The sequence below is a fragment of the Fistularia commersonii genome, chromosome 22 (assembly GCF_037954325.1).
Source record: "Fistularia commersonii isolate RoL2024-O1a breed Wild chromosome 22, RoL_Fcom_v1.0, whole genome shotgun sequence".
NCBI classification, from domain to species: Eukaryota; Metazoa; Chordata; class Actinopteri; order Syngnathiformes; family Fistulariidae; genus Fistularia; species Fistularia commersonii.
This window is the reverse complement of record NC_141305.1, coordinates 4,716,768-4,741,832: the sequence shown is the minus strand read 5'-3', so window position 1 is coordinate 4,741,832 and position 25,065 is coordinate 4,716,768. Positions and strand designations below refer to the sequence as shown.

Genomic DNA, 25,065 nt, shown 5'->3' with positions numbered 1-25,065 from the left:
GAGGAGGAGAAGTGGGCAAGTTGAAGCAATTTGGTGTTTGAAAATGAGAAACAAAGGAAAAAAAAAAGCTAATTAATGGAAAGAACATCATACTTTCCCCCCTCCGTGGAAGTCTGTTACTCATTCTGCAAATGGGCGACTCCGCCGCTTCTGCGGGGTCAGCTCGCAAATTACAACGGGCCGAGAGGTGGAGCCAACAGAAAATGCGATCGCTCGTAATCCTGGCGTTACGCAACCCCCCGAAAATCGGACGGACCGGCCCCAGCTGCTCTTATCTGTACTTTCTACTGTACTCGGCAGGGCCGGCCTTGTCGGAGGGCCCGGACGCATTCCTTAGCCCTTCCGTGGCCGCCGTTGCTCGGCTCCCGCACGAGATGTCGTCCGAGTCGGATTCCGATTTCGAGACGACACCGCCGTCGTTTTGATTCATTCATTCCGACGGTGTAAAGCGCGGCGCCGAAGGATCACGAGTTACAGTTACAGTGTGATTGTAGCCGCGGGCTAGCTATCTGGTTCTCATTTGAAATCAGCTAGTCTTCCTGGCGCGTCGATCGTGCGTTGCGTTGGAGTTTCGATGACGCATCGAACCGATGTTGGCCCCGAGGTTACACATGGGACTCCGGCCTGCCAGCGCCGTCATAAATAACAGCTAGCGTGCCTCGTAACCCCATACGACCCACGGGTTTGTCCCTCAGTTGTGTTTCTCCCCGCCGGCTTAATATCATCAAGACTTCAATCCCTCCAAAGGCACCGAACGTCTCCACGCGCCAACACGACAAACACGTCCACCATAGCGACGCTTCGTGTTTTATTTACTTTCCAGCCCCGCCCCTGCCTAGCGTGGAAAAGGGAGGGTTTTTTTTTTCGCTTTTTCCGTTATTTACTCGCTCTCCTTTGACGCCGATGACGAGATCCGTATGGGCGCTATTACGATCGGATGTTTTGTCTAGAAAGACGACGCAATCTGCTAATTATGCTAATTATTGGGATCAAGAGTCGCTCGGTTACATCGCATGTGCCGTCGTTCTTGTCGCTAAAGCTGCCTTCATAATATAGCTAATATTTACGCTTCAGTATATATTGGCGAAAATAGTTTCTTCCTTTTAAAGGGATAGACCAGTGACGATTTGACACGTCTCCTCTGATTAGCTTAGCATAATCCATCGGCGAGTCCACCCCAGCCCACTTCCTCCGCGCACGTGGCATCCCGTGCATTCGCCGCATAATGTTTTTGTGAAACAACAAGAAATTGTGATAAACAAAGGAAGCCATACCTGCTCACCAAATGACTCTTTTTTTAAAAAGAAATACTTTAATTGTCACATTCAGCTATACATAGCGCACAACATCAGTGAAATTTGACCAAATTTAACCCATCATGGATGAATCTTGAGCAGAAAGCAGCTAAGAGGCGGCGCCTCGGGAGCAGTTAGGGGGTTCAGTGTCTTGCTAGGAGGAGTGCGGGAATCGAATTCCAAGGACGACCGCTCAAACCCCCTGAGCCACGGCGCCGCGCTTTCCCAGCTGCTCCTGTCGGCATGCCGATGAGCAACCCCAAGTAACTCCCATGTCTTGAATGTTGAACGCTATCTAGCACGAGGCGTGAGCGAGTGGGAAATTTTCAACTCCTCGCTGTTCAATTCGATGATTCACCGAATCACTTACTGTATTTTCATGACCATAAGGCGCACCGCACTAAAAGGCGCAGTCTCAGTTATGTGTGCCATTATTGTATTTAACAAACACATAAGGCGCACCTGATTATAGGGCGCGGGTTTTATATACAATCCACGCCCACACTTCCCCCTTTAATGTTCTCATGGTGTCCTCTACTACATCCGCCTTACAGCAACAACACACTCACAAGCATACAAGTCCGTGTCTTTAAAAACAGAGCGTGAGCTAAGCTGAGTTTCACATTTTTTTACCGGTAATCATCATCAATCAAACCCATCGAAGTCCTCATCCTCTGTTTCTGGTTTGAACAGCTGCGCTAAATCTCCATCAAACATGCCGGGTTCACTTTCTTCACTGTCGGAGTCACTTTCCGTGCCGGGCGGCTCCTCGGAAATGATGCTGGCTTTTGCGAAAGCTCGAACGACAGTGCCAGCGGACGTGTTAGCCCGAGCATCTACAATCCATTCGCAAATTGTGGCGTAACTCGCCCGCCGCTAACTCACTCTTAGTGAAACTGCGGTCTCCAAGAAGACTTTTTGTACCCCGTTGTGCGTATCGCTACCGCGCCGTTCCCCTGCTTCTCCACCGGGACTCACCGGGATGTCGAAAGTAAGCGGCGCCTCGTCCATGTTAGTTACGTGGCTGGGCTGGATGTGTTTGTCGGCGATGTTTTCAGGGTTGTTAAAACAACGCACATACCCGTTCTTTTATATACAATCAACGCCCACACTTCCCCGTTTAACGTTCTCACGTCTGCCTTACAACAACAACACACAAAAGGGCGCACTGCACTATAGAGCGCTCTGCACATTTTGAAGAAAATCTAAAACTTTTATGTGCGCCTTATAGTCGTGAAAATACGGTACGCCTCGATGGCCGTGCAAGGCGCTAACCGGGCCTTCGGGAGCAGCTGGAGGGGGTTTGGCTGCAGACGTGAGGAGCCGGGGATCGAACGTCCATGTAGCCCATTTCCCGTTTGCTTGGACGGAGCGACGGCGGCCCCCTCGGAGTGTTTGTTTTTAGCGATGCTATTTCGAAAAATGGAAACGAAATAAAAATCTTTTTGAAGCCTTTTGTTGCATCGGCTCTCCGACCGGCGCTCCAACACAGCTGGTGGCTAATGACTTCACACTCCAGCGGATGCACTTTCTTTACAGAACTCCACTCACTCCGGGGCCCCGTGGCCTGCATCCTGGGAGGATTAATACAGTTCGTAACCAGCTGGTTTACTCATTCGAGACCACGGGGCCTGGAGGTGACCGTTAATCGCTCCTCTTGGTTTTTTTACCCGTCGCTATCCCGATTCGTTCACGGCTTTAATTAACCCCCTGTTGATTCGTGAGCCCGTCTCGCCATCGTTGTTTTTTTTTTTTTTTGGGTTTCGCCGCAGGTTTTACTAGCTTGTGCTAAATATTTTCACGGTCACGGATTCGATTTTTACGACGGGTCCCCGCAAAGCCCGCTGCGTTATTTTTATTGATATTTGGGAGCGGGTTCCAGGCCTGGACTCGATTTTCGCTCGCCGTTAACCCCGCCTCTACGCTCCCTCTGATTGGACGGGTTTTACTTCGTAGCACCTTGTAGCTGATGCGTCATTTGCTGCCTGAATAAATAATACTTGGAGTGCAGTAATCAATTCGCTCGTCTATCAAATTCAATGTCCCCATTGAAATCAATTGAAATGCTATTAATTCAGCGCCCCGTTTTTGTTGCGCGTTTTTAAATTTAAATGTACTTACCTAAGTAATGATGCATAAAAACATTTTTAAGGAGGTTGGGGTTTTACATGTCATGCTCTATCGCTTAATGTATTAATGCTAATGCTACATGGAATGCTACAATGTATTTCTAAATGTAACTTGCACGCTATGCTACACTTTAACGCTAAACTTAATTTAGTGACGGAATGAAAACCAGTCCTCTTTTTAAGATAATCAAACCGGCGCCGTCGCACCAAATGATTCTCTCCGTCACCACAACTCACGGACAAGGCGACGACACGCACTTCACGTTTGTTTTTTGGATAATCTTCACCGGGCTAGCTAGTGCCAACATTTTTTAAGCGCCACTTCACGGACAGCGGCGGCCACGTGGGTGTCTAACGTCCGTCCTCGCTCTTAACTCCGATATCGGCTCGTATCCTGAGGCAAAAAAACCCACCGAGCGACGACTCGCATCTTGAAAAATCCGTAAACTGGCGTAATGTATTCCAGATTAAGAAGAATGGCGGATTGGCCTACCTCCGCTAGCCCCGTGTCTCTCTCCGCAACCCATAATTCAACACTCTGCTTGGAGCCGGCTCGATGATTACGCCGTAATTAAGACGTGCCATTTCTTTGATATTATTCTCTTCCAACCGACAGGGCCAGAAAGGTCATCCTGGTCCCGCTGGGCTGCCGGGCGAACCTGTGAGTATTCACATTTCTCTCATAGATACAATGAATTATTCAGTGAAAGCGTGGATTGGATACAGTAAAAACCTTTGGGTTTTTTTAAGTAGCGCGGCGGCACAGCGGCTCCACACTGCCCTCACCACTTCACCCCGCTTCCGAACATTATTGAGCGCGAGCCGCCGTAAAACCCTTTATCTGTTCCTCCACACTTTATACAACTTTTTCCAAGTTCAGGGTTCAAATGTGCGCTTCCGCCTCACGGTAAGAACAACTTTTTGTGCCTTTTTGTTTGGAGCCTCCCGTGTTTCCCCCCCTGCAGTGCAGATTTCTGCAGTTTTCTCCAGTTTTCTCCGCTATTCCAAAAACAATCAATCGCCAAGTCAAGCCTGAGCGCAGGATGAACCGTAAAGATCAGGGATCGGCAGCCTTCACCACTCAAAGAGCCATTTGGACCTCCACGATGAAGAAAACTGCGGGCGCCACACGACACACTTTTGAAATTTAAAATGAATTAACACGGCATATAATGTTTTTTTATTTGTTTTTTTGTTTTTCCTTTATGCTATATATATTTACAAAATATATGTTGCATTTTTTTTAATCAATGAACAACTGCAGAGAAAACAAAATTACATTTCTGCATGCAGCAACATTTTGATAAAAGACGTTGGGTTGAAGGTTACTTTTAAGCAAAATACCCAATTTCTATTTCAGTCATTCTTGTGTTTATGGAAAAAAAAATCAAAAAAACAAAACAAAACAAACAAACCAAAGACGCTGTCCTCAGCAACTTTTAAATTTTATTTTGATGTTACGAGTTCGCTATAATCTTCAAAGCTCATCTTAAAATGACATTTTTATAAATGAACAAACTAAGATAAAAAAAACATTTTAATTAAATATACTTATTCATTATTTTCAAAAGCCACAGGGAGTCGCATCAGAGGGATTAAAAGAGCAGACCCCTGGTATAGATGAATGAATGAATGAATGAATGAATGACATCCAAGCGCAAATTTTATTGAATGGGATAAAAAAAAAAAAAAAAACTCAAACAGTAAAACATTCAGTATTCACCCCCCCTTATTTTTTTTTCTTCTTTTTTTGTGTGTGTTTGCACGCCAGCTCTTCCAGGCGCTCGCGGCACAGTGTTCGCTGTGTATCCATGTTTACCCGTCGAATCAAAGGGCCCAGACTCTCTGCACAGACAGTTCCCATAAAACTCCGGCACGTCGTTTCCATTTATAGTTACAGCGCTGGAGAAAGAGAAGGGCGGGAGTGACGGGGAGAAAGTATTAACAAAGAGATGTTGGGATGTTAGAAAGCAGCGGCGGGACAGCGGGGAGTGTACAGTCGGAGGAGAGCAGACGCTGGATAGGAGTGGTTTTTGGCGGGAAAAGAGAGGGCTACATTTTTGGCAAGCATACAAGTGGACTAAATTGTTTGTACACCCTAGGTCACTCCTCCTCCTCTTCTACTCTCCGAGGTCCAAGTTGTATGCTCTATCTCTTGGAGGAATGTGCTGTGTAACATCACAAAAAAATCTTCCCCTCCCCTTTTTCTTGCGAGAAGTTTAGGTTTGTCGAGTCGGAGTCGAGACTATCGGCAGCCGGGGAAAAAAAAAAGCAAAACAAAAAAAAAGGAGAAGAGCAAGAAGTAGGACAAGTGGAGTTCAAGCAAGGAGTTGATGATTCGACACTCGAATTAGAGGGTGGGTTTGCGATCTCCCTGAGGCTCAGGCGCCGGCGGTGGCGGCGGCGGCGGCGGTGAAGTAGAGCCAGTAGATGGAGACGGAACCTCTCGGATGAGTCAGCAGGGGCAACCGGCGTTCAAGAAAAGGAAAAAAAAAACTTAAGGAGGAGATACATTGCACGGCCATATATCTTAAAGAAGGCACGGCAGAAGTGCGGTGATATTCAAGAGGGTTGGGAGCAGGAGTTGTATGTTTAGAATTATGAATGGAAGGGATCTTGACAGCCTGGGAAAGCGGATGGGATGGAGTCGGACAAGCGAGACGAGGCAGGAATTCCCGGTGGGAGGAGACCGTGGAGACCTCCCCTGCACGACTTTCAGCGAGGCTTCGTCTGTGAAAGCGTTACGATTTACGAAACCTTCCGAGACCTTGTTTTTTCACGTTCTTTTTAAACAAAGGCCTCCCCTGCAAGGAGGCCCAAAAACCCCCTTATCCTGTTGACCAATATTCCAGTCATGGGAAACATGTGGAAAAATTAGACCAAAATGTCCTGGCGAACGTTGCCCCCCGGAAACCGTTCCTCCTCCTCATTTTTCCCACCGGCTCTCCCCCACATCGACCTTCCGAGAGTTACGTAATAGCCGCTAATAAATGCTAATGCTACTTTATTGACAAGAGGGAATAGCGCAACTGACAAGCAAGGGGAGTTGTAGTCAATTTTGTGCCAAACTGCAAATCCACAACCGGCTCGCTTCTCTCAGACGACAATCATTTCACAAGGCGAAATTGTGAAACTATTTTATTTATATTTGGCCAAATCACAACAACTGATGAGGAATTCCACGTGGAGTGGGTCCGGACCACATTCTTTTCAAATGATTGAAACACGAGGTTTCCGAGCGAGCGGTCCAAGGAACCTTGGACGGATTCAGCTCAATATGGGCGACCTTCTGCCTCGACCGGTCGGCGTGGAAAGAGAGAAGGCTAGAGATCGAGAGCAAGAGTTCAACTGAGATAAAGGGCGGTATGAGAGTTGGGAGGGAAAGGCATAAATGATCTCATACTAATAACAATAGTTCTTGCTTAAATGCTAATAGCTGAGATGAGGCAACGATAGCTTTGATATTGATAAAAGAAATAACAACGGCGGACGCCTCGGCAAGGGATTTGGGAGAACAACATGCAAGGTCGCAGATGGCGCTAGTCGAGAGTCGGGCTCTCGTTTTGAAGGGGGCATTGATTGTCGAGTTTGAAATGCAGGCGTCATATCGCCGGAGATCCTGGCATCGGCAAGATGCTCCAAAACAAGGAAGACAAACCGATAAATAGTCAATGATACGGTTTCGATGTTTCTTTTTAAAGAAAAAAACTGGATTTGATTTCCAAAATGTCGTAGATTCACATTGCCACCGGATTTGAATTTCTTCACTTGGAGACGTTTCCGCGCTCATCCGAGAGGCTTCTTCGGTTCCAATGACCTATAGGGAGTTTCCGAATGTCAGCGCCAGGTTTATGGGGCGGGTCAAGGTTATGGTGGCTTGTTGTGTAAATGGAAGAGTTGATCTGCAGAAAGTAGGTGCAAGGGGAGGGGGGCCGTTATGCTAATGTGAAAAATAACAATGCTTCCAATTATGATGTTTTTGAATTGCGTCCCCATGGATAATACCAACTATAACAATAGCCGCCTCTGTTGTCGACCGCTGTTTTTCAAATTGAGAACAATCCTGGCCTCATTCCGGCGCCACGTTACCTTCACGCAAACTCTCTGCAAACCCTCGCCAAAAACGAAACTTTGCTTTTTGTTTACGGAAAGAAAAGCCTCTACTAATAAACTCCGCCCAAATACGACTCGGCGCTCCCGCGGGACGCCTCTGTAGGGTTTTTGGTTGTTGCTGCGAGGTAGAACATATTTAACGAACATCAAGGGTGAATATGTTTGCCGTTCTTGTCTGAATTATAACGGCGCTCTGTTAATGAAAAGCTAAACGAGGCGGCGTCTACCGTGCTGCTTCGCGAAACAAAACTCCTTCATTAAATAACAGAAATTGCAATTCCTCATCCGAGTCGGCTGTTTATCGCATCGTGAATGTTGTGCTTTATAACTTTTAATTAGCCTTTCGGAGGTGGTTATAGCAACCGGCATAGCCTGGTTAGCAAGCTATTTATTTTTTATCCTCCATTTCTAGAGCTAATTTCTGTCTGGCTCTCTTTCTCTCTCTGCAGGGCAAGCGGGGAGATGATGGAAGCCCCGGGGTCAAAGGCTATCCTGGCAGGCAGGTGCAGTAAATCTAATGTTGCGGTGCTGGTTGAGCAGGGCCACACACACACACACACACACACACATACACACAGATATATACTCAGAGCTTCAGAACTGGAGAGATAAAACAATAAAAAGAGACAGGGGTTCAATTAATGGAATATATAGAGTTGATTTTAAGGTGGTCTTTCCCTGAAAGCAAACAAGGTAGATCCAAATCACGGCGGGACGAGTAGATGAGGCTCTGAGAAGCAACTTAACTGGAATATCAGCATCCGATGCCCCCTCACCACCTCTCCAACACTGTCAAGTCGGGAAATAAAATGTTACTAGGCTTCCATAGAAGTCACTGCCCCGAGCACGGCGAGCCCGAGGCGCGGCATGACGAACGACCGCCGCTCTCCAAAGTTCAAATAAGCTCTGTCTCGGAATATTGTTTAAGTCGAAGACAGAAAGATCGGTTTTCTCCATTTTTTTTTTTTTTTTTTTTTTTTTAATTTACAACCTGTTTCTTCCAACTCAGGTGAAAAATGTGTTAAAAAAAAAAAGAGGTAAAAAATAAAAGTAGATGGACAACCGCTCTGCCCTCCAGCGCTGTAAGTCAGTACGGTGATGGACATGTAAGGGGTGTGTGATGGATTAGGTTTTAGCTCCCCCTACCATCTGCAGGCTGCGGGCTGATGATGAGGCAAATGGATTCCAGTGCGGTGGAGGTTCTTCTAAAAGAAAAAAAAAAAAAAAATTATAATAATGATAATTATAACGTGTTGATGGATTGTCTGCAAAATGAATGAGAATGCAGCCGAAATATTAACACTGCAAATACTAGCCGAAAGGGGAATATTATATAACATAACAAAAAAAATATATTCAAGTTAGCTATTTCCAGTCATGCTCTTTGACAGGACGGATATTTGTGTGGGTTTTTTTTTTGTGCGCTGTGTTTGTAACCCCTGGGATGCGTGTGTGTGTGTGTGTGTGTGTGTGTGTGCTGTCGTCCTCTTTGTTCAGGGTCTGCCGGGGCCTGTAGGGAAAAAAGGGCCGAAGGGAGAGATGGTAAGTAAACGTTTTAAAAAAGCAAGATTGACGTGATTTTTGAACCCCTTTGGTTGTTTAAGAAGCTGTGCGTCACGTGCATTATGATAATAATAATAACAATAAAAGTAGGGCTTTTTGGCTATTTTTTATTTCTCCATTTATTTATTCATCTACTCATACATCCATTCTTGGCCAGACGAACTCGCCAGTCCTTCCCAAAATAAAATCAAAAATTTTCCTGAAGAATTCAATTGATTAATAAGAGAATCTTCTCAGTTTCACGTTTTTCAAACCAAACTACCGAGCGCTTGATGGAGAAATCTCTTTATCACTCGATAATTACTCATTTCCCTTCGTGCTTCGTGTCATCCGCCTCTTCTCTAATCGAAACGGGGAATTCTTGCGCTTCATTTACATCCCAAAAAAAGCTGGTTTTATTTGGTTTTAACGTCCCCACCCAATATCACATCCGTAAGCTCGGCCGGGTACTGCCGCCACCGTGCAGAATCCACAAGCTCAAGGGCAGATGAGTTGTCACCGTGTGTTTGTGGTACCACTTATAGTTTTATAGTCCTTTCCGAGCTTTGTGTCCACATCGGAAATCCCAGGAAATCCTAAATAGCAACGTTTTTCATGCATTAGCTGGAGTTACAGGTCCATAAGTAGTGGAAATTTGTTATATTTGGGTTGGGTTCAATGTCCCGTATCAGCCGGAGGATGGGTCCTTTAGACCAGGGGTCTGCAAAGAAAATCTTTCTTGGTACAAATTATATTTTTTTTCCCCAGTCGACCTTCCGGATCTTATTTTGAAAAACGTCTGTTTCCGCCGTCGCCTTACTGCAGCACCTATTTCTGTCGCGCCATCGGCTATCACAAGCTAGCCCTTGAAAAAAATTAGCCAGAAGCAAAAGTCGCTGGAGAGCTTTTTCGGGGAGGAACTGTTCAAACATTGAGACCGCAGAAGCGGTCAAAAAGAAGCCGGCAAAAAGAAAGCTGCATTTAAAAGAAAATATCAAGATTCGTAGCTAAGTTACGGGTTCATCGCAACAGGTGATACACAAGCTCCGCGTCCGCTATCCATTCTTTGCGGTCAATGGCTAGCTAATGAAGCTATAGTGTAAAATTATTGTAATTGCCATATATAAAGTGTAATTTTTGTATTCAGATTAAATACTGTCAACAAAAGGTTTTATTATTTGAACCCCTGCGCCTCCACAGAAACATTTTCATGCTTAAAAACTGGTCCCTGGTCCAAAAAAGGTCGGAGACCGCTGTTATAGACCCTCTTCGCCTCACGGTATGCTTTCCTTTAAAAAACATACTCGGGTTTTGGGGTATTTCCCCTATTTGGACCAATAAAGTATTGTCTTATTATTTTTCTCATTCTTATTTTCATTGTGTCTGTTTTGCCTTTTTTTTTTTTTTTTTTTTTTTTTAGGGGAGATGAATGCCATTTTCATAAACACCGGGTGCCTCCTTTGCGATAATAATGGTCGTTTCTATTTGGACAATAACGGTACACGTAGCCCGATCGTCCCGAGTCTCTTCTGTGATTCCCTGTCTTTGCCCAGTCGCTTTAAAATGTACGGCCCTGCGGACGAGCGTAACGAACGCGACCCGGCAGCTTGTCATTTAACGCAATTTTTCCGTTTCTGACCTTTCCCGAGGAGGCTGGTAGGAGGCGATCTTCAGAGATCCCTGACGCGAGGGTATGTGCCCTTGGACTACATCGTGGAAGCCAGCACCATGCAGTCCATGGGCATATACACTTGCCTCAAGGCTTGGCTCCTCGCTTCGCCCTTAAACCCGTCAAAGAACGCCGGCTCACGGCCCCGTCGGCGGTCCGACGGTTCTTCGTCGTGTCCTTCTCAGTCTAATTCTGCCCCCTCCCCCCTTTGTCCACCTCCTGTTCCATCCTTCTCGCCTCACCTCTTCCACCCCGCCATCTTTTTCATCTTTTTTTTTTTTAGGGGCACATCGGAGTCCCGGGGCTTTTTGGCCCTCCCGGTCCTGATGGCGAGAGGGTGAGTATTATTGACGCTGACAGCTAATCGCTACCGGGTTGTATTATATGTCTGCTCGCGGACCAATGTGATGAAGAAGGCATAACTTAAATTCGTGAAATACTGCAGGCACACTCTATCAAACCGCCATTAAAGGGGCCTAAGTAGGAGGGTCCGGTGGGAATACCCTGCCTCAATCTCCTCCTCCGGATATAATTTAAGAGCTGGATTGAAGAGGGCCCCAATGCTGCCAAGTTTATTGTTGTGAATCTTTAGGCAGTGGATCAGAACTGCTACTCAAAATCTATTTTTGGTACCAAATATATTCCATTTGCTTGGCTGCTTTCATTTATTTATTTATTCGTTTCAGTCGCGCATTCAGGGCCGCGACTGTAACTTGACCCGCCGCTCGGTTCCACAGATGACGCCTGGCTCGGTGAATCCATCCGTACATCTCAGAATGTGTTTGACCCAGCGGGAAGGAGGTCTTGCGATTTCCTCTTCCTTGTTCCGGTTGTTATTTCCAGAGCCGAGTTAAACGGGAATCAAAAAGACAAGAAAATGTAGAGGCCTGTAAAAGTATTTCAAATGAAGACATTGTTTTTCACATGAGAAAATATAAGTGGGAAAGCGATAATAGAACATTCATTCATTCATTCATTCATTCATTCATTCATTTATTATCCATTGCGCCGGGATTACGAACTATCCCAGCTGTGATTGGCTGACAGGCAGGGCTCAACCCAAATAAAGGGAACGCTAAAATAACACATCCTAGACTTGAATGAATAAAAAAATTGCTATTCAATACTTTGTTCTTTACATAGTTGAATGTGCTGACAACAAAATCACACAAAAACAATCAATGGAAATCAAGTGTATTAACCCATGGAGGTCTGGATTTGGAGTCACACTCCAAATGAAAGTGGAAAAACACACGACAGGCTGATCCAACATGGATGTAATGTCCTTAAAACACGTCAAAATCAGTTTTGCCTCCTAAATGGACAGTTTGATTTCACACAAGTGTGACTGATTTGGAGTTACATTGTATTGTTGAAGAGTTCCCTTTATTTTTTGAGCAGTATAGATGCATACATACATATATATATCTATATATATATATGTATATATGTATACATATACATATGTATATATATGCATATATATGTATACTATATACAGGTCAGTAAATCAACATTCTAAATCATATTGTATCTATGGTGATAGCTAGCTAGTTAGCTAACCCTAACCCAGCCTTATTCCACATTTTATATGAAAAAAACATTGTTTTTTTTTTCCCACTCCTGGAAAGAAGGTCATTCAGGTAAAATCTAGAAATAAGTAGTCACTTTAGCCCCCCCCATGGCGCATCGGGGAAGATTAAATGGACCCAATATTATGATCCATTTTTCAGCTTCAGGATGTGCATCGTCACTCAGCGATGCCATGATGTACGGCGGCGCCGCGGCGTTACACCCTTAACCAATCACTCAGTTCCCCATAAGCCATCAGAACAGACAGATCGGCGAGAAATTTGGCCCGAAAGCGCGAGGCGGTTGACGATGCGTCATTTTTCGATCGTAGTTATGCTCCTGCGGCGCGTTAAAATCGACCCACCTTCAGCCCGGATGGTTCATTCCCGACCGATCCAACTGAAATGTCTGGATCCAGTGTGATCTGCTCGCTAAAAATCTGACTCCTCCCCCTCTCTCCCTCTGTTTCTCCCTCTGTCTACCTCTCTTTTTCTGTTTTCAGGGAATTCCTGGCGTTCATGGGAAGAAGGGCAAGATGGGTAGGCCGGTAAAGTTTTCTCTCAACATACTTCTAAGACAGCATTTCCGCCGCAGCGCCACGACGGGCTCTTAGCGTAGCGCCGAGCTACTTTCATTGTAGTCTATTACATGACATTTAGCTTCAGAGAGACCTAGAAACCCCTCTCTCTCGTGATAGAATATCGAATTCCCAACCCTCTGATGGCTACTTCCCCTCACTGTACATGTGGGGAGACCAATAATCCATCCCAGAGCGCAATGGATATCTGCAAACTGATCTTCCTCGACTCGGGGCGGCCTTTTCACAAAGTGCCCCCTTTGTTTTGCATCGGTACGAAAACGGCGTCGGTTCGGCTCCCGAGGGTCCCTCGAAGCCCTCGGAGCAGGGAAGTCTGTAGTCAACATCTCCGTCTTACACGGAAAATACTAATCCTGTTTATAATCTGGTGCTTTCCCAAAGCCGGTTCTGGTTCCCCTTTGTTATTTTTTTTTAAATATTATTACGCCGTAATGGTTTGTGACACCGACCGACGTCAGCAAACGTACTCCTGGAAGCCAAGTCATTTCGCGTAAGACGTTCCCGCGGCACCGGCACTGCAAAGCGGGTCAATCGGACCCGGCAGAGATGCATCTCGGTTCCGCCGCTCCGGTCGACTCCGGCTCGGAGCGGCGGACCCTCGAGCTTTGCGTGTAATTCATCGGCTCTTTTATATATTTATATCCAGTCAGAGTTACAGTTTACAAATTATAGCATGGCAGAGGTTTCTGGGACGGATCACAAAATGAGAAAAGGTCTTGCCAGTCCCGGAGAGCACCCGGGGTCCCATGTGTTTCCGATCAAAACCGACTCAATTATTGGCCGTTTTTTTTTTTTTTTTTTTTGAAAGAGGCAAAACATTTTTCCACGTTTCCCTCGGGGGCTTCACGTTGCACCGATTATGTCTTATTACTTTATCCGCATCGGCCAAATGTTCCAAATCAGCGGGCGCATAAACGGTCCTGTCAAACCGTCCCATCTTTGATTTAATTTTGTTTCGCCGTGCGCCGACGGAGCGCGAGACCCCCCTCCCCCCCTTCCACCACCCCCCCCCCCGCTTCAGCCACTTATCGTTTTTCCATCCATGGCGCTCACCTTCCGTCTGCCGCGAGGCGGTCGCCCCCTCCGGGACGAGCGCACGTGGAAGCGTGCCGCCCGTTCTGCATCCATAATGGAGTTACGAGCGGAAAAAGCAACAACAATAACACACACAAAAAAAAAGAACTGCAGAGTCAGCAGTTCCCGAGCCAAGTGGCTTTAGTCGGCCATTCAGGCGAGTCCCGGGGGGGTGGGGGGGGGCGACGGGGGGCTCGGACCGAGCGCTGCCTGCCAGCGAGCCGGCGAGCGCGCACACGCAGACATTTAGTCGCTTGGAAACACTCAGCCATGGAATTTCCTGCCAGTCTCCCAGGAATGAAGCGCTGGGGGCGAATTTGATGAGATTTGCTCGGCTTTATCCCGCCTACGTCTGTTTTTTTTGGGGGGGGGGGGGGGAGCGAGGGGGGAAACACTTGCGTCGGTCCCCTAGTGTATCGCGCGATAACTCGACCGACAAAAACCGCGCGGCGGAGAGATCGACCGATCGGCCGATAGCGGCGCGACCGCAGTGAAGCCGCTATTTCCCCCAACTTCTGATTACATAACTGGTCTGTCTGTTTCTGTGCTCAGGGGTTTCCTGGTGACTTTGGCGAGCGGGGACCTCCTGGCCCTGATGGGAACCCCGTAAGTGAAAAGACGCACCCCATGACGACGCGCTCAACCGATGCTAAACGCTAAAAAGCGTGCGTTGTAACTAAATGCCGAATAAAAGTCCCGCTCCTCTCCCGAGTGTGAGATGAATCTGCCCAGTCATTCAACAACCCGCTCCCCCCCCCCCTTTCATAATCCTCGCTGATATTCGGGCGGCGTCAGCAGTTTTCGCCGCCGCTCTCTTTCGGTTGACCCTCACAGTCCACCGCGAGCGGGGTCTCCTGTCAGATCGTGATTGGCCGACCCCCCCCCCCCACCTCCGCACGCCTCCTCCAGGCCTCATTTCCCGTCCTCCAGAGGGAGGAGGGCACGCTCCATTTGGCTCAATTCATCTCCTTTCATTCATCGAGAAATGGAGGAGGCGACAGGAAGGCCACGCTGTCATCCATCTCTCCATTGGCCGCCTCGCGCGGCTTGGAGAGGATGCAGGCATGGCATGTGGCTGCGGGGTAGATCATTTGGACAACAAATGTCTCTGTGTGCAAAGTGCCAAGTCCTCTCTGGGTTTTACTGAGGAGAGGAATATCTTTGTCAGCAGAGGAACAAACTAATAACCGAATACAACAGAGGAACTTATTGTTTGTGTTTACCTTTCCCCTCTTAATCTCTGACTTGTCGTCCTCCCACGAAGCCTTTTAACCGAAGCAGCTTTTCTCTCTCTCTCTCTCTCTCTTTCTTCCCCTCTTTCTCCTCTCCAAGGGTGAACTGGGAGCTCCAGGCCCATGTGGAGTCCCTGGTCTTCTTGTGAGTCTCCTCTCAGTTACCTTACCGATCGAGTTCGTGATGTGACTACTCGGTCTTTTTGGCTCTTCAAGAAGGGTCCGGTCTTTTTACGAGCATCCCTTTGCCGCAGAATGCCGAAACGCTACCGCCTTCTTTCGTCTGTTTACTCCCTTGTCCGATGGCTTCAAGTGGATCAGAGAGCCAAAAATTCCTCTTTGTGTATTTTTGAGCCATTGTTTACGTTTGGACGCAGCTAAGTCGTCCACTTCGGTGCACTCACTTGAGTATTCTCTTCAAACTCGAGGCCGGCGGGCCAAAAGCGGCCCGCCAAGTCATTTTATGTGGCCGTCTTAAAAGGTCCGATTGTCTTAAAATAATTAAGTCAAATGTGTGCATTGACTATAAAACTACATTTCCCACAATTCATGCTGATCATGCTACCCACAAAGATCGCAGTGTATCCACATCAATGCGATTTTTGACAAGTGGAATTGAGAAATACAAATGAACCCTAAATGTCCAGAAAGAAAAAAGCTGATGCAGATGGAAGGCTGTTTCAAGAAAGATGGGAATGCATTTGTAATATTACATATATTTTAAAGATTTAAGACCCTCCACACACTCTTACAACACTTCCTATTCTCTTAAACGAGTTGCGATCGCACGTATTTGTGAAACGGTACAGGACATGCAGAGAATGCTACATGATACAGTCGCTGAGCCAATCAGAGTCCAGGATACAGAACACCATGCTCTGGTTGGTTGCCACCTTAGAAATGCTTATTTTATCATTAAAATAACAGAAAAAAATAAATATATAAAAATATATTGCGACTTCTTAGAATGAATCTGGCCCTTGCAAAAGGTGTTAATTTCATATACGATATAATGTAATACCACGCAGAATTATTTTAATGATCTATCTACCAAAGGTATTCCAAAGTGTTACCGTATTGTTAAACAGCGGCATTCATGTTATCTGGCATTTATCAGTTCATTTTAACTGGCATACTTTTAATTTCTAAAGTTTTTACCAGAATTATCCTGTTGTTCATATTTGAATACCACATAGAATGAGAAAAAAGTCTCTGGGGGAAAAAAAAAATCAGAAATATTAAACATATACAAATTGATGTATATGAAAGATGATATATTATTCACTATTGAATGCTCACTTCTAAATTCAAAACATGTGAACAGTAGAACAACAGTAACGTTGATATTATTCAGAAAGACATCGAGCGCCATAGGAATCCTTCTATTACTCCTTATCAAAAAAAAAGAAATGCTGAAGTGATTTTCATTATTTCAGTTTTAGACCCACATCAAAAATACGAAATAGAAAAACAGGCTGCCGGACCACATTAGATTTTATTATTGATTTTACCGTTTAAATTTGAACACGGGCCATATTTGGCCCGCGGGCCGAACTTTTGTCCTATATGAACAAACTTTTGGTGCATTTTTGCAGTAGCGCGTCCACATATTTCATCAAAGTTCGGCTGAACCCTTGACTTAACCCGTGAAAAATAAAGAAATTTCATGCATTTTATCTGACCTGTCAGTCGAGTAAGTGTGCATTTCGTGTGTTTCTTTGGTAAAGGGTGACATGGGCTCTTTTGGCATTATGGGGTTACCAGGACCACCAGGACTCAAGGTAAACATGGACTCTAATTTCTTTCCCAAATAATGGCTTAATAGACATTTTCCTTAACACACGCAACCCGGCGTGGATGGTTTCAAAGTCTGCTGAACAAGGAAAAGGTCTTAATTTGTTCCTTTTGTTCTCCGTTCCAAAGGGAGTGCCTGGGAATCCCGGTGAACCAGGACTGAAAGGTGATCAGGTGATCTAAATATGGATTTCTCAGACTAATAACCCGCTAGAATAGAGATCTAGAGATTTTTGAACCATTTTTGTTGTTGTTTTTTTGGCAAAAAAACAGAGAGACGTGCAACGCAAGTTCATCTCATCTTGGCTCTGGGTCCGATGCTGCTTGTCATAATGCCTTTTTCGAATTTCCTCAGGGCGACATTGGGATACCAGGGGAGCAAGGGGAGTGCGGATTCAAAGGGGACAAGGTAGGCGTGTTTTCGCCGTGTTTCGCCACATGACTCATTCATGGACTTGCACGGCCATGAATTCCTGGGAAAAAGCTCCCGTGCTCTTTGTCGTCGTGACGCTGTAGCCGCTGTCTCGTTCACAGGGTATCCAGGGGTCACCCGGTGAGCCAGGTCCGCGTGGAATACCCGGACCGCAGGTTAGTGACCCTTCCCGGTGATCCTTCCGCCGGTTCCTAACAGCAGATTTGCAAATCAATCATCGGCGAATTCTTGCTGCTCCTTCTTTTCGTGTTTATAAAAACTGCCAGAGCCTCTGATTGGTTCCAAGACGATTTCGCCCCAAACATCTCTCTTTGTTTTCGGTCATTTCTAAGCGGACCGCCACATGAATAACATCCCTGGGAAAACAAAATCATCAACAAAATCAAATCTCTGGGTCCCGGTTCTACTTCTTGCTCCTCCCAGGAGGACAGATGTGACCCTCATGGCCTTTTTGTCCTCATCCGGTATCTGTTTGTTTCTTCTGCTTTTTTTATACTTACATTTCTTCACAAACCAGTTTTGAAGTCTTTTCACTTCTGCCGTTTAATCAGAATTAATACTCATATTAACTGTTGACTGTTCTATGTATGTGCGTCATGAAAAAACATCTCTTGAATGGGATGGAGTATAACTCCAGCAAACTTGGTGTAGTTTTTGATGTAATATCGATGATAAACAGACCAGCAAAATAGAAAAAAAAAGCATTATAAGACTACAAATATGGAGTAAAAAGTAGCTGTGTTTAAAAATGGTGCAGTTTGCATTCTTATTTGCACAAAGGGCACACTGTGTCCTTGGAAGCGCGCAAGAATGAACGCCGGCGCCCCAGAAGAAAAGGGATTAAACTTCCACAAACAGGAGGAAAAAAAAAAGAGGAGTGTTCATCCATTCATGTGTTAAGTAGTACTTTGGTTTTATTCGCTCTAAAATTATGGAAATCTATGCTAATCGACCCATCAGAGCGCAGTCCACTGGCAAATTCCCAGTGCAAATACTGACGAAGATTTTCCGACTAATCCGATAAAGTTGGCACCTGCGTGCCCCCGCATGCGTTTTTTTTCTCTCGATCTGACTTTTTTTAAGGTTCCGTCGCCGACGTTCTGATCACAGAAGTTAGGGACCAACAACTGGGATTAATTGGTGTTAGAGGGGATCGTTTTTAAGGCTCCTGAGGTACCGGTTTAATGATCGACCGTATGTTTCAGGGTAAACCTGGTGAGCAGGGGCCTGACGGGTTATCGGGCCCCCCCGGACCTGAGGTAAGGCCCGTTGGTACCAAACCCTTGGGGTTGCACGAGTACATGAACGATAACGTTGCGCTTTTGAATGCACTATGAAATGGTGCTGATTGGAATTGAGGGTCTTGGTTGTCTTCACAGGGGTTCCCAGGTGACATCGGCCCGCCCGGTCAAAATGGCCCTGAAGGACCGAAGGTAACCAACGATCTACTGAATTCTTAAAAATGTATACATTAATCAGGAAGGGTTAGTTATTTATCATTATTATAAATTATTATTATTTCTTTAATTATTAAAATAACACTATACTACTAATACTAATACTATTTATAGTACTGATACTATTTGTTAGTAATCAGGAAGAGAAATTATTTATCATTATTTCTTTAATTATTGAATAAATACTATAGTACTAATACTATTTACATTACTAATACTATTTGTTAGTAATCAGGAAGGGAAATTATTATTTATTAGTATTATTATTATCTTTGTCGTTTTTTATTATTATTATTTCATTACTTTTTATTATATATACATATATATATATATTAAATTATTTATTTATAATAGTTGTAACCATCATATTTTAAATAATAATATAATGCAGCCCAGCCATAAGACGAAAGAAGATTGATGGATATATATATATATATATTTCTTTTTTATATATATATAACATTTATTTAAAGTCTAATTTAAAATGTATTTATTCTATTTTTTTTTATTTCTTATTTTATTTTTTCTGATTCTGAAATACGGTGGCGTAGTGGTTGGTTCGCCTTTCTCCCTCGCAGCAAGAAGGTCCCTAGTTCAATTCCAATATGGGACCTCCTCTGTGTGCAATCACCATGTTCTCCACCCGTGTTTGCATTTTTTGTTTTTGCAGTCCAAAACATGCATGCGGTTCATCCGAGACCTTAAATTGCCCAGAGGTGTCAATAAGAAAGCGAATGGTTGTATGTTTCTGTGAATAGATAGGTGAATGGTTGTATTTCCACGACATGTAAACAATAGAGTGAATGGCTTTATGTCTCCGTATGCGACCCTGTGATCAAGTGGCGTCCGGTCCAGGGTGCACCCGGCCTCTCGCCCAACGATAGCATGGATAAGCTCCATTCTGACCGCATCATAAGTGGTGAATCGATAAAGAATGAATTACTGCTAATCGGAAAATTACATTTTACCTGTGTCACTTGCAGGGAAAGCAAGGGATGAGAGGGTTACCGGGTCCGAGAGGCGCGAGTGGAATTCAGGTGGGCAACCTGGATACGGTCGTGATGATGTATAAGTTTATCATATATGCTGATTGTATATATTTGTCTTCCTCTGACCTTTTCGCTGTAATGATCCTCTCAGGGTGATGAGGGACCAGTTGGGCCAGCTGGGCCGGCTGGACTCGAGGTGAGTGCTGACTGGATAAACACCGCCATTCATAACCGGGCAAAAAAAAAAAAAAAAAAAAAAAAAAACGACTAGCGCCGCGTTAGCACAAAACACCCCGGCATCAAACGCCTCTGTTTCTAACTTCACTCTGCTTCGGTATAATATTCCCCGGTTTATCTTCATTGTTCAGAAGCCAATTTGTGAAATGTTATCTTTTTTTAATTTTAATCTCTACTTAATCAGGCGGTTTCACTGATCTGTTTTTTTTAGGGGGGAGGCGTTTGAACAGGAAATGTCGGGAAAACGCTCAGCAAGACGAGACGCATTGAGATAATACGAATTATTTAACATACATTAATCACAAAATCAAAACAGAATAATAATTTAATCAGTCTTGATTTGTTTTTCTTTTTTTTTTTCTGGTTTCTGATCGAGATATGCAACATCCTAGCGTAGTGTAGCGCTAGCAGGGTAACGTTATAAACCGCAATATAAATAGAGTCAAACAGTTCCAATCACAATCAATTCGGGGCGGAACAACGGAGCAGCCGAATCCGTCGAATTCTGCTTTTGCTTGACGCCTTTGCGCCGCCGCCTCCCGAACGTGCAACCCGTTTACGAAAACAAACACGGATGACCGAAAACAAATAAAGTTTTGCGAGTAATAAGAAGCCTTTGATGCTGCGAAAACGCCCTCTTTGTTTCACGAATCGTTGAAAGTCTGCGGTTTTCTCTCTTGTTTTGTTTTTCGCCCCTGCCTCTCGGGGGCGGCGTCTTTTTTTTGTCTGTTTTTTAACTCGAAGTTTGAGCTCGCTAAATGAGCGTTTGTCGTCGCGCGGCGCGCTTCCCTGTGTCATTTTCACTTTCTGTTCAGGGCAGGCCTGGAAGGGAGGGATTCCCCGGATTTACAGGCCCAGACGGACTCAAGGTCAGACCGATGAAAACGCGCTCGCCATCGAAACCGCCGTCACCTCTAACCCAAATATTCCCCACGCGGTTCTTCTTTTATGATAATATACCATCTGAATGTGTGTAAATTAGATGTTAATTCTTTGTTGCCACAGGGGAACGGGCCTCTGAGCGCGCTATGACTGATTTTGAGATGAAAAAAAAAGAATAAAAGAAAAGGCATGAATACGTTTGTGATGTGCTAATTGGCTGCTCTGCTGTAGGGTGAGACCGGGATAACTGGTGAGATCGGAAAGCCCGGCGAGAGGGTAAAGGCCTTTCTCACTACTCATCTGCTGATTTGTGTTTGATGCTCGCTGTGTATCTTTTCTGTCGCCTATTATGGGAAATTATTTTGAAAACAACAACGCAACTATGCTAATGCAATAAGAAGCCGGTTGAGACAATCTGTTTTCTATTCTTGTTCTTCCTTTTCTTTAAGGGACTTCACGGTTTCTTCGGGCCCGTCGGAGAAATGGGCATCGCTGGAGAAAAGGTTGGCGTTGTCAAGATAAGATAAGATAAGATAAGATAAGATAAGATAAGATAAGATAAGATGAGTTTTGTCAAGTCAAGTCAAGATAAGATAAGATAAGATAAGATAAGATAAGATAAGATGAGTCATGTCAAGTCAGATAAGATAAGATAAGTTAATTTAAGTTAAGTTAAGTTAAGTTAAGTTAAGTTAGGTTAGGTTAGGTTAAGTTGGGTTAAGTTGAGTCGAGTCAAGTCAAGTCAAGTCAAGTCAAGTCAAGTCAAGTCAAGTCAAGATAAGATAAGATAAGATAAGATAAGATAAGATAAGATAAGATAAGATAAGATAAGATAAGATAAGATAAGATAAGATAAGATATATTGATTCCCATAGGGGAAATTCTTTTGTCACAATTACAGTATCCATAAATATGGGTATAAATACAAATAGAGACATTTAAAGGTTGCAATAGACAACCACAAGTAAGTAGACACCAGATTGAACAACAGCAAGGATAGAAAACAGAATATTATGTTATTTCTTCTTCTCAACTTTAACTGCGTCGCCACTCATTCTGTCTGAATGCGACATTTTCAAAAGTCAGCATTTTGAAGAGGTTTCTCACAATCCCACAGTGACATGAAACTAACAAATTAACAATAACAACGAATTAGCCGTAATGCGCACTGTTACGTTAAACTATCAGGTATGAAGTTTTCATTTGTGACGGTGGTTTGTAGTCAAACATGTACTGCCGAGCCTCATTCCTGTATCATCAGGGGGAAATCAGGTCGGATTTAATGCGAGAGCCGAACAAAGACAGATGTAATAATAATTTGAGTGTAGTAAAGAACAGCCGCCCGCAAAGACGCACGCTCACACGCTGATTACTCAAAGACTAAATGGAGAGATAAACAGTGCTAAAGGCAAACAGATGGAAATTGTAAAGCGGTTGACCTGTACAAGTGAGCATTATTTTGGGAGAAACCATCGAGTTTTAGGGGATCGGATGGAACGGAGAGTGTTCTTCCAAAGCTTTTGAGTCCCAAGCATTGAAATTCTTAAAGCAAGCCAGGGACTTCTAATGAACGGAAGGTTACTGGGGTTATTCAAAGTAAAGCCGGGTATCATCCGCATAGAAACGTCGCCACCGGTCGAGTTTGGCCCAGGAGAAGCTTATGTAATAAAGAATATGAAAAAGAATATGAAATGTTTGACATTTGCATGAAGAGGCTTATTCGACTGTATCTCCCTTAGATTGGCGATCACGTGCGCACAGACGGATGCGCATGGACTCAAGTGTATTTATATATTCATGCAACTCCCTGACAGTCGAGGGATTTTCCGCTGATCTGAATGGGCGGAAGAGAAGGAGGGAGTACGGCAAGGATCGGTATCGTAAAAAAATCGTAAAAAAAAAAAGAGCCCCTGAAAGTAAAGCAAACCCAAGAGAGGCCTGCGGACTGAAAAATTAAAAAAACAGAAAAAGGGTCCAACCTCTCGACGCTTTGAGGGATCTAAGACCGGATCCTAAAAAGCCAAAGACAGCCAAACTATGCTGCAAAACAACTGAAGACTGCAAAGTTGCTCGTAAAATCCGCTTTACGACTATTTCACGAGGATGAGTGCGTTCATTGTATCGGTCGGATCTAAAGGCCAAACTCTGTAAATGTCATCGGTAAAAGCTTTATTGTCTTTAACAAAAAATAAACCGTATTTGATGGAAACATGAGACTCCCGAGGCCCTAATGCCGGCGATGTCTGCTCCCGCAGGGGGATCGAGGGGCGACAGGTGTCCCCGGGCCGCCGGGCGAACGGGGCCAATCGGTAAGGATTTTACTGGTTTGTCCTGCAGACGGGGGGGGGGTTTCAGTTCCACATCTTGACAAATTAAAGGAAAACCAGCGCTGTGTATGTCGACCAGCAGAGCCTCGACATGGATTTAATGAGGGATGTAAAATGCAGCCCAGCTATAAGACATTCTCTCACTTGTTTAGATGATGGTCCTAAGGACTGTAGCCTAACAACACATCAGCCCAAGATCTCAGATTGGTCGTGATCTGCTGCCAAAAGCATACAATTTTCATCATTATCGTACTCATCGAACCGTTCCCTGACTCAGGGTGGAAGCGTCTGAATTCATAACATCTGCACGCTCATTTATTCAGCCTTTCCCTTTGATTTGTCATGCATCTGTATGTATGGTGCGGGGTGATGTGTTTGGAGAAAGCGAGTTAAGTGTTCAAAGACTAACCATCTAGCAGACTGTGTGTGTGTGTGGGGGTGGGTGGGTAGGTGGTGGATTGGGGGGAGGGGGGGCCGTCCAGTTTTTTGTTTTATTCACTAAATCATGTATTTTTTTTTTTTTTTGCTTCATCCTTCAGGGCCACACTGGAATACCTGGAGAGGGGGGACCACCTGGGCTGCAAGGGATCCCAGTAAGTTTCTTTATGTATTTATTTATTTATTTATTTTTTATCCATAGCAATAAACAGCAACACAAAATTTTGGAGTTAAAAACCACTGTTTATACCAGAATTTGAAAGTACTAGATTGAGACATTAAACTGCCAGATGTGATCCTGGCTACCGCTGGCGTCATCTAACGCTTCAAAAGTAGAACTTTGCTTTTTATCCCTGATTAAAAGTTTGGAGCCTGAATCTGTCTCTGACTGTTCTCTGTCGTTTTATAGACCGAGTCAGCTGCTTAAGGAGAATTTGTAAAGATGGTGTCATGGTAGTGCAGTGAATGTAGCCAGAGGCAATTCTCAGGTCTCTTCGAGCCATTCAGCAAAAATTTACCAGGGGCCTCCCCTACCATTATAACCCGACACCAACAAAAAAGAAGTTAAATATAAACATTTTTATCGTAAATATGCATATTAATATCAAGTTGAGAATACAAACATGTACTTGCTAGATAAAGTACCTTGTTTATTTACATAAGATACACTGTTACACGCTGGACAAGAGCTGATGGGGCCCCTTTAATGAGTTCCGCACTGGCCTACCGCCAATGACTATTGCAATGACAGTCAAATGCAAAGTCTACATTGTCACAGTTGGAGTGGTTCAAAGTTTGGGGCCCCCTTCTGGCCTGTGGCCCCAAACAATTGCCTGGCTTGCCTATTGAGAAGTGGCACCTCTGTTTGTAGCTGTAAAGTGTCATTACTTACATGTTATGCATGTACTGTGAACATGAACATCCATTTCAAATGTTAAAAGTCACTACCCACATGCTTCCTTTGGGTACTTTACGTTGCCATGTTTGCGAGGCAGTACATCCACTAGAGGGTGGTGCAAAATACTACGTGCGGCATATTATGCGGCATGTGGACGGAGAATTTCATGTTGTCTTGTTCCTCTCCTTTCGCTTGTTGCATTTGAGCATACAACTTTGGCCCCCATGTCTTCTGGCTGTACTGCTCTGTTAGCTTTTGGACGCTCATTTGCAAACATACAAAATTACACATGAAATGAACACAGAGGATGGACGGGAGGACAAGAGGACTACGAGTGAACGGTCCTGCATCTTACGTGGCCCCATTACTGACTGGCAATGGGTCCA

General features: G+C 44.6%; 1 protein-coding gene across 1 annotated transcript in view; it reads left to right on the top strand.

The window, feature by feature from the left end:
- col27a1b (collagen, type XXVII, alpha 1b) overlaps positions 1 to 25,065 on the top strand; it is an 87,128-nt gene that overhangs the window by 29,378 nt on the left and 32,685 nt on the right. Inside the window, exons 8-27 of the mRNA XM_086169801.1 lie at positions 4,041 to 4,085; positions 7,987 to 8,040; positions 9,035 to 9,079; positions 11,032 to 11,085; positions 12,823 to 12,867; positions 14,545 to 14,598; positions 15,325 to 15,369; positions 16,952 to 17,005; positions 17,148 to 17,192; positions 17,374 to 17,427; positions 17,553 to 17,606; positions 18,657 to 18,710; positions 18,831 to 18,884; positions 19,892 to 19,945; positions 20,049 to 20,093; positions 20,950 to 21,003; positions 21,248 to 21,292; positions 21,466 to 21,519; positions 23,272 to 23,325; positions 23,883 to 23,936. Coding sequence (XP_086025927.1) covers positions 4,041 to 4,085; positions 7,987 to 8,040; positions 9,035 to 9,079; positions 11,032 to 11,085; positions 12,823 to 12,867; positions 14,545 to 14,598; positions 15,325 to 15,369; positions 16,952 to 17,005; positions 17,148 to 17,192; positions 17,374 to 17,427; positions 17,553 to 17,606; positions 18,657 to 18,710; positions 18,831 to 18,884; positions 19,892 to 19,945; positions 20,049 to 20,093; positions 20,950 to 21,003; positions 21,248 to 21,292; positions 21,466 to 21,519; positions 23,272 to 23,325; positions 23,883 to 23,936 — 1,017 coding nt within the window. The remainder of the gene's footprint in view (positions 1 to 4,040; positions 4,086 to 7,986; positions 8,041 to 9,034; positions 9,080 to 11,031; positions 11,086 to 12,822; positions 12,868 to 14,544; positions 14,599 to 15,324; positions 15,370 to 16,951; positions 17,006 to 17,147; positions 17,193 to 17,373; positions 17,428 to 17,552; positions 17,607 to 18,656; positions 18,711 to 18,830; positions 18,885 to 19,891; positions 19,946 to 20,048; positions 20,094 to 20,949; positions 21,004 to 21,247; positions 21,293 to 21,465; positions 21,520 to 23,271; positions 23,326 to 23,882; positions 23,937 to 25,065) is intronic.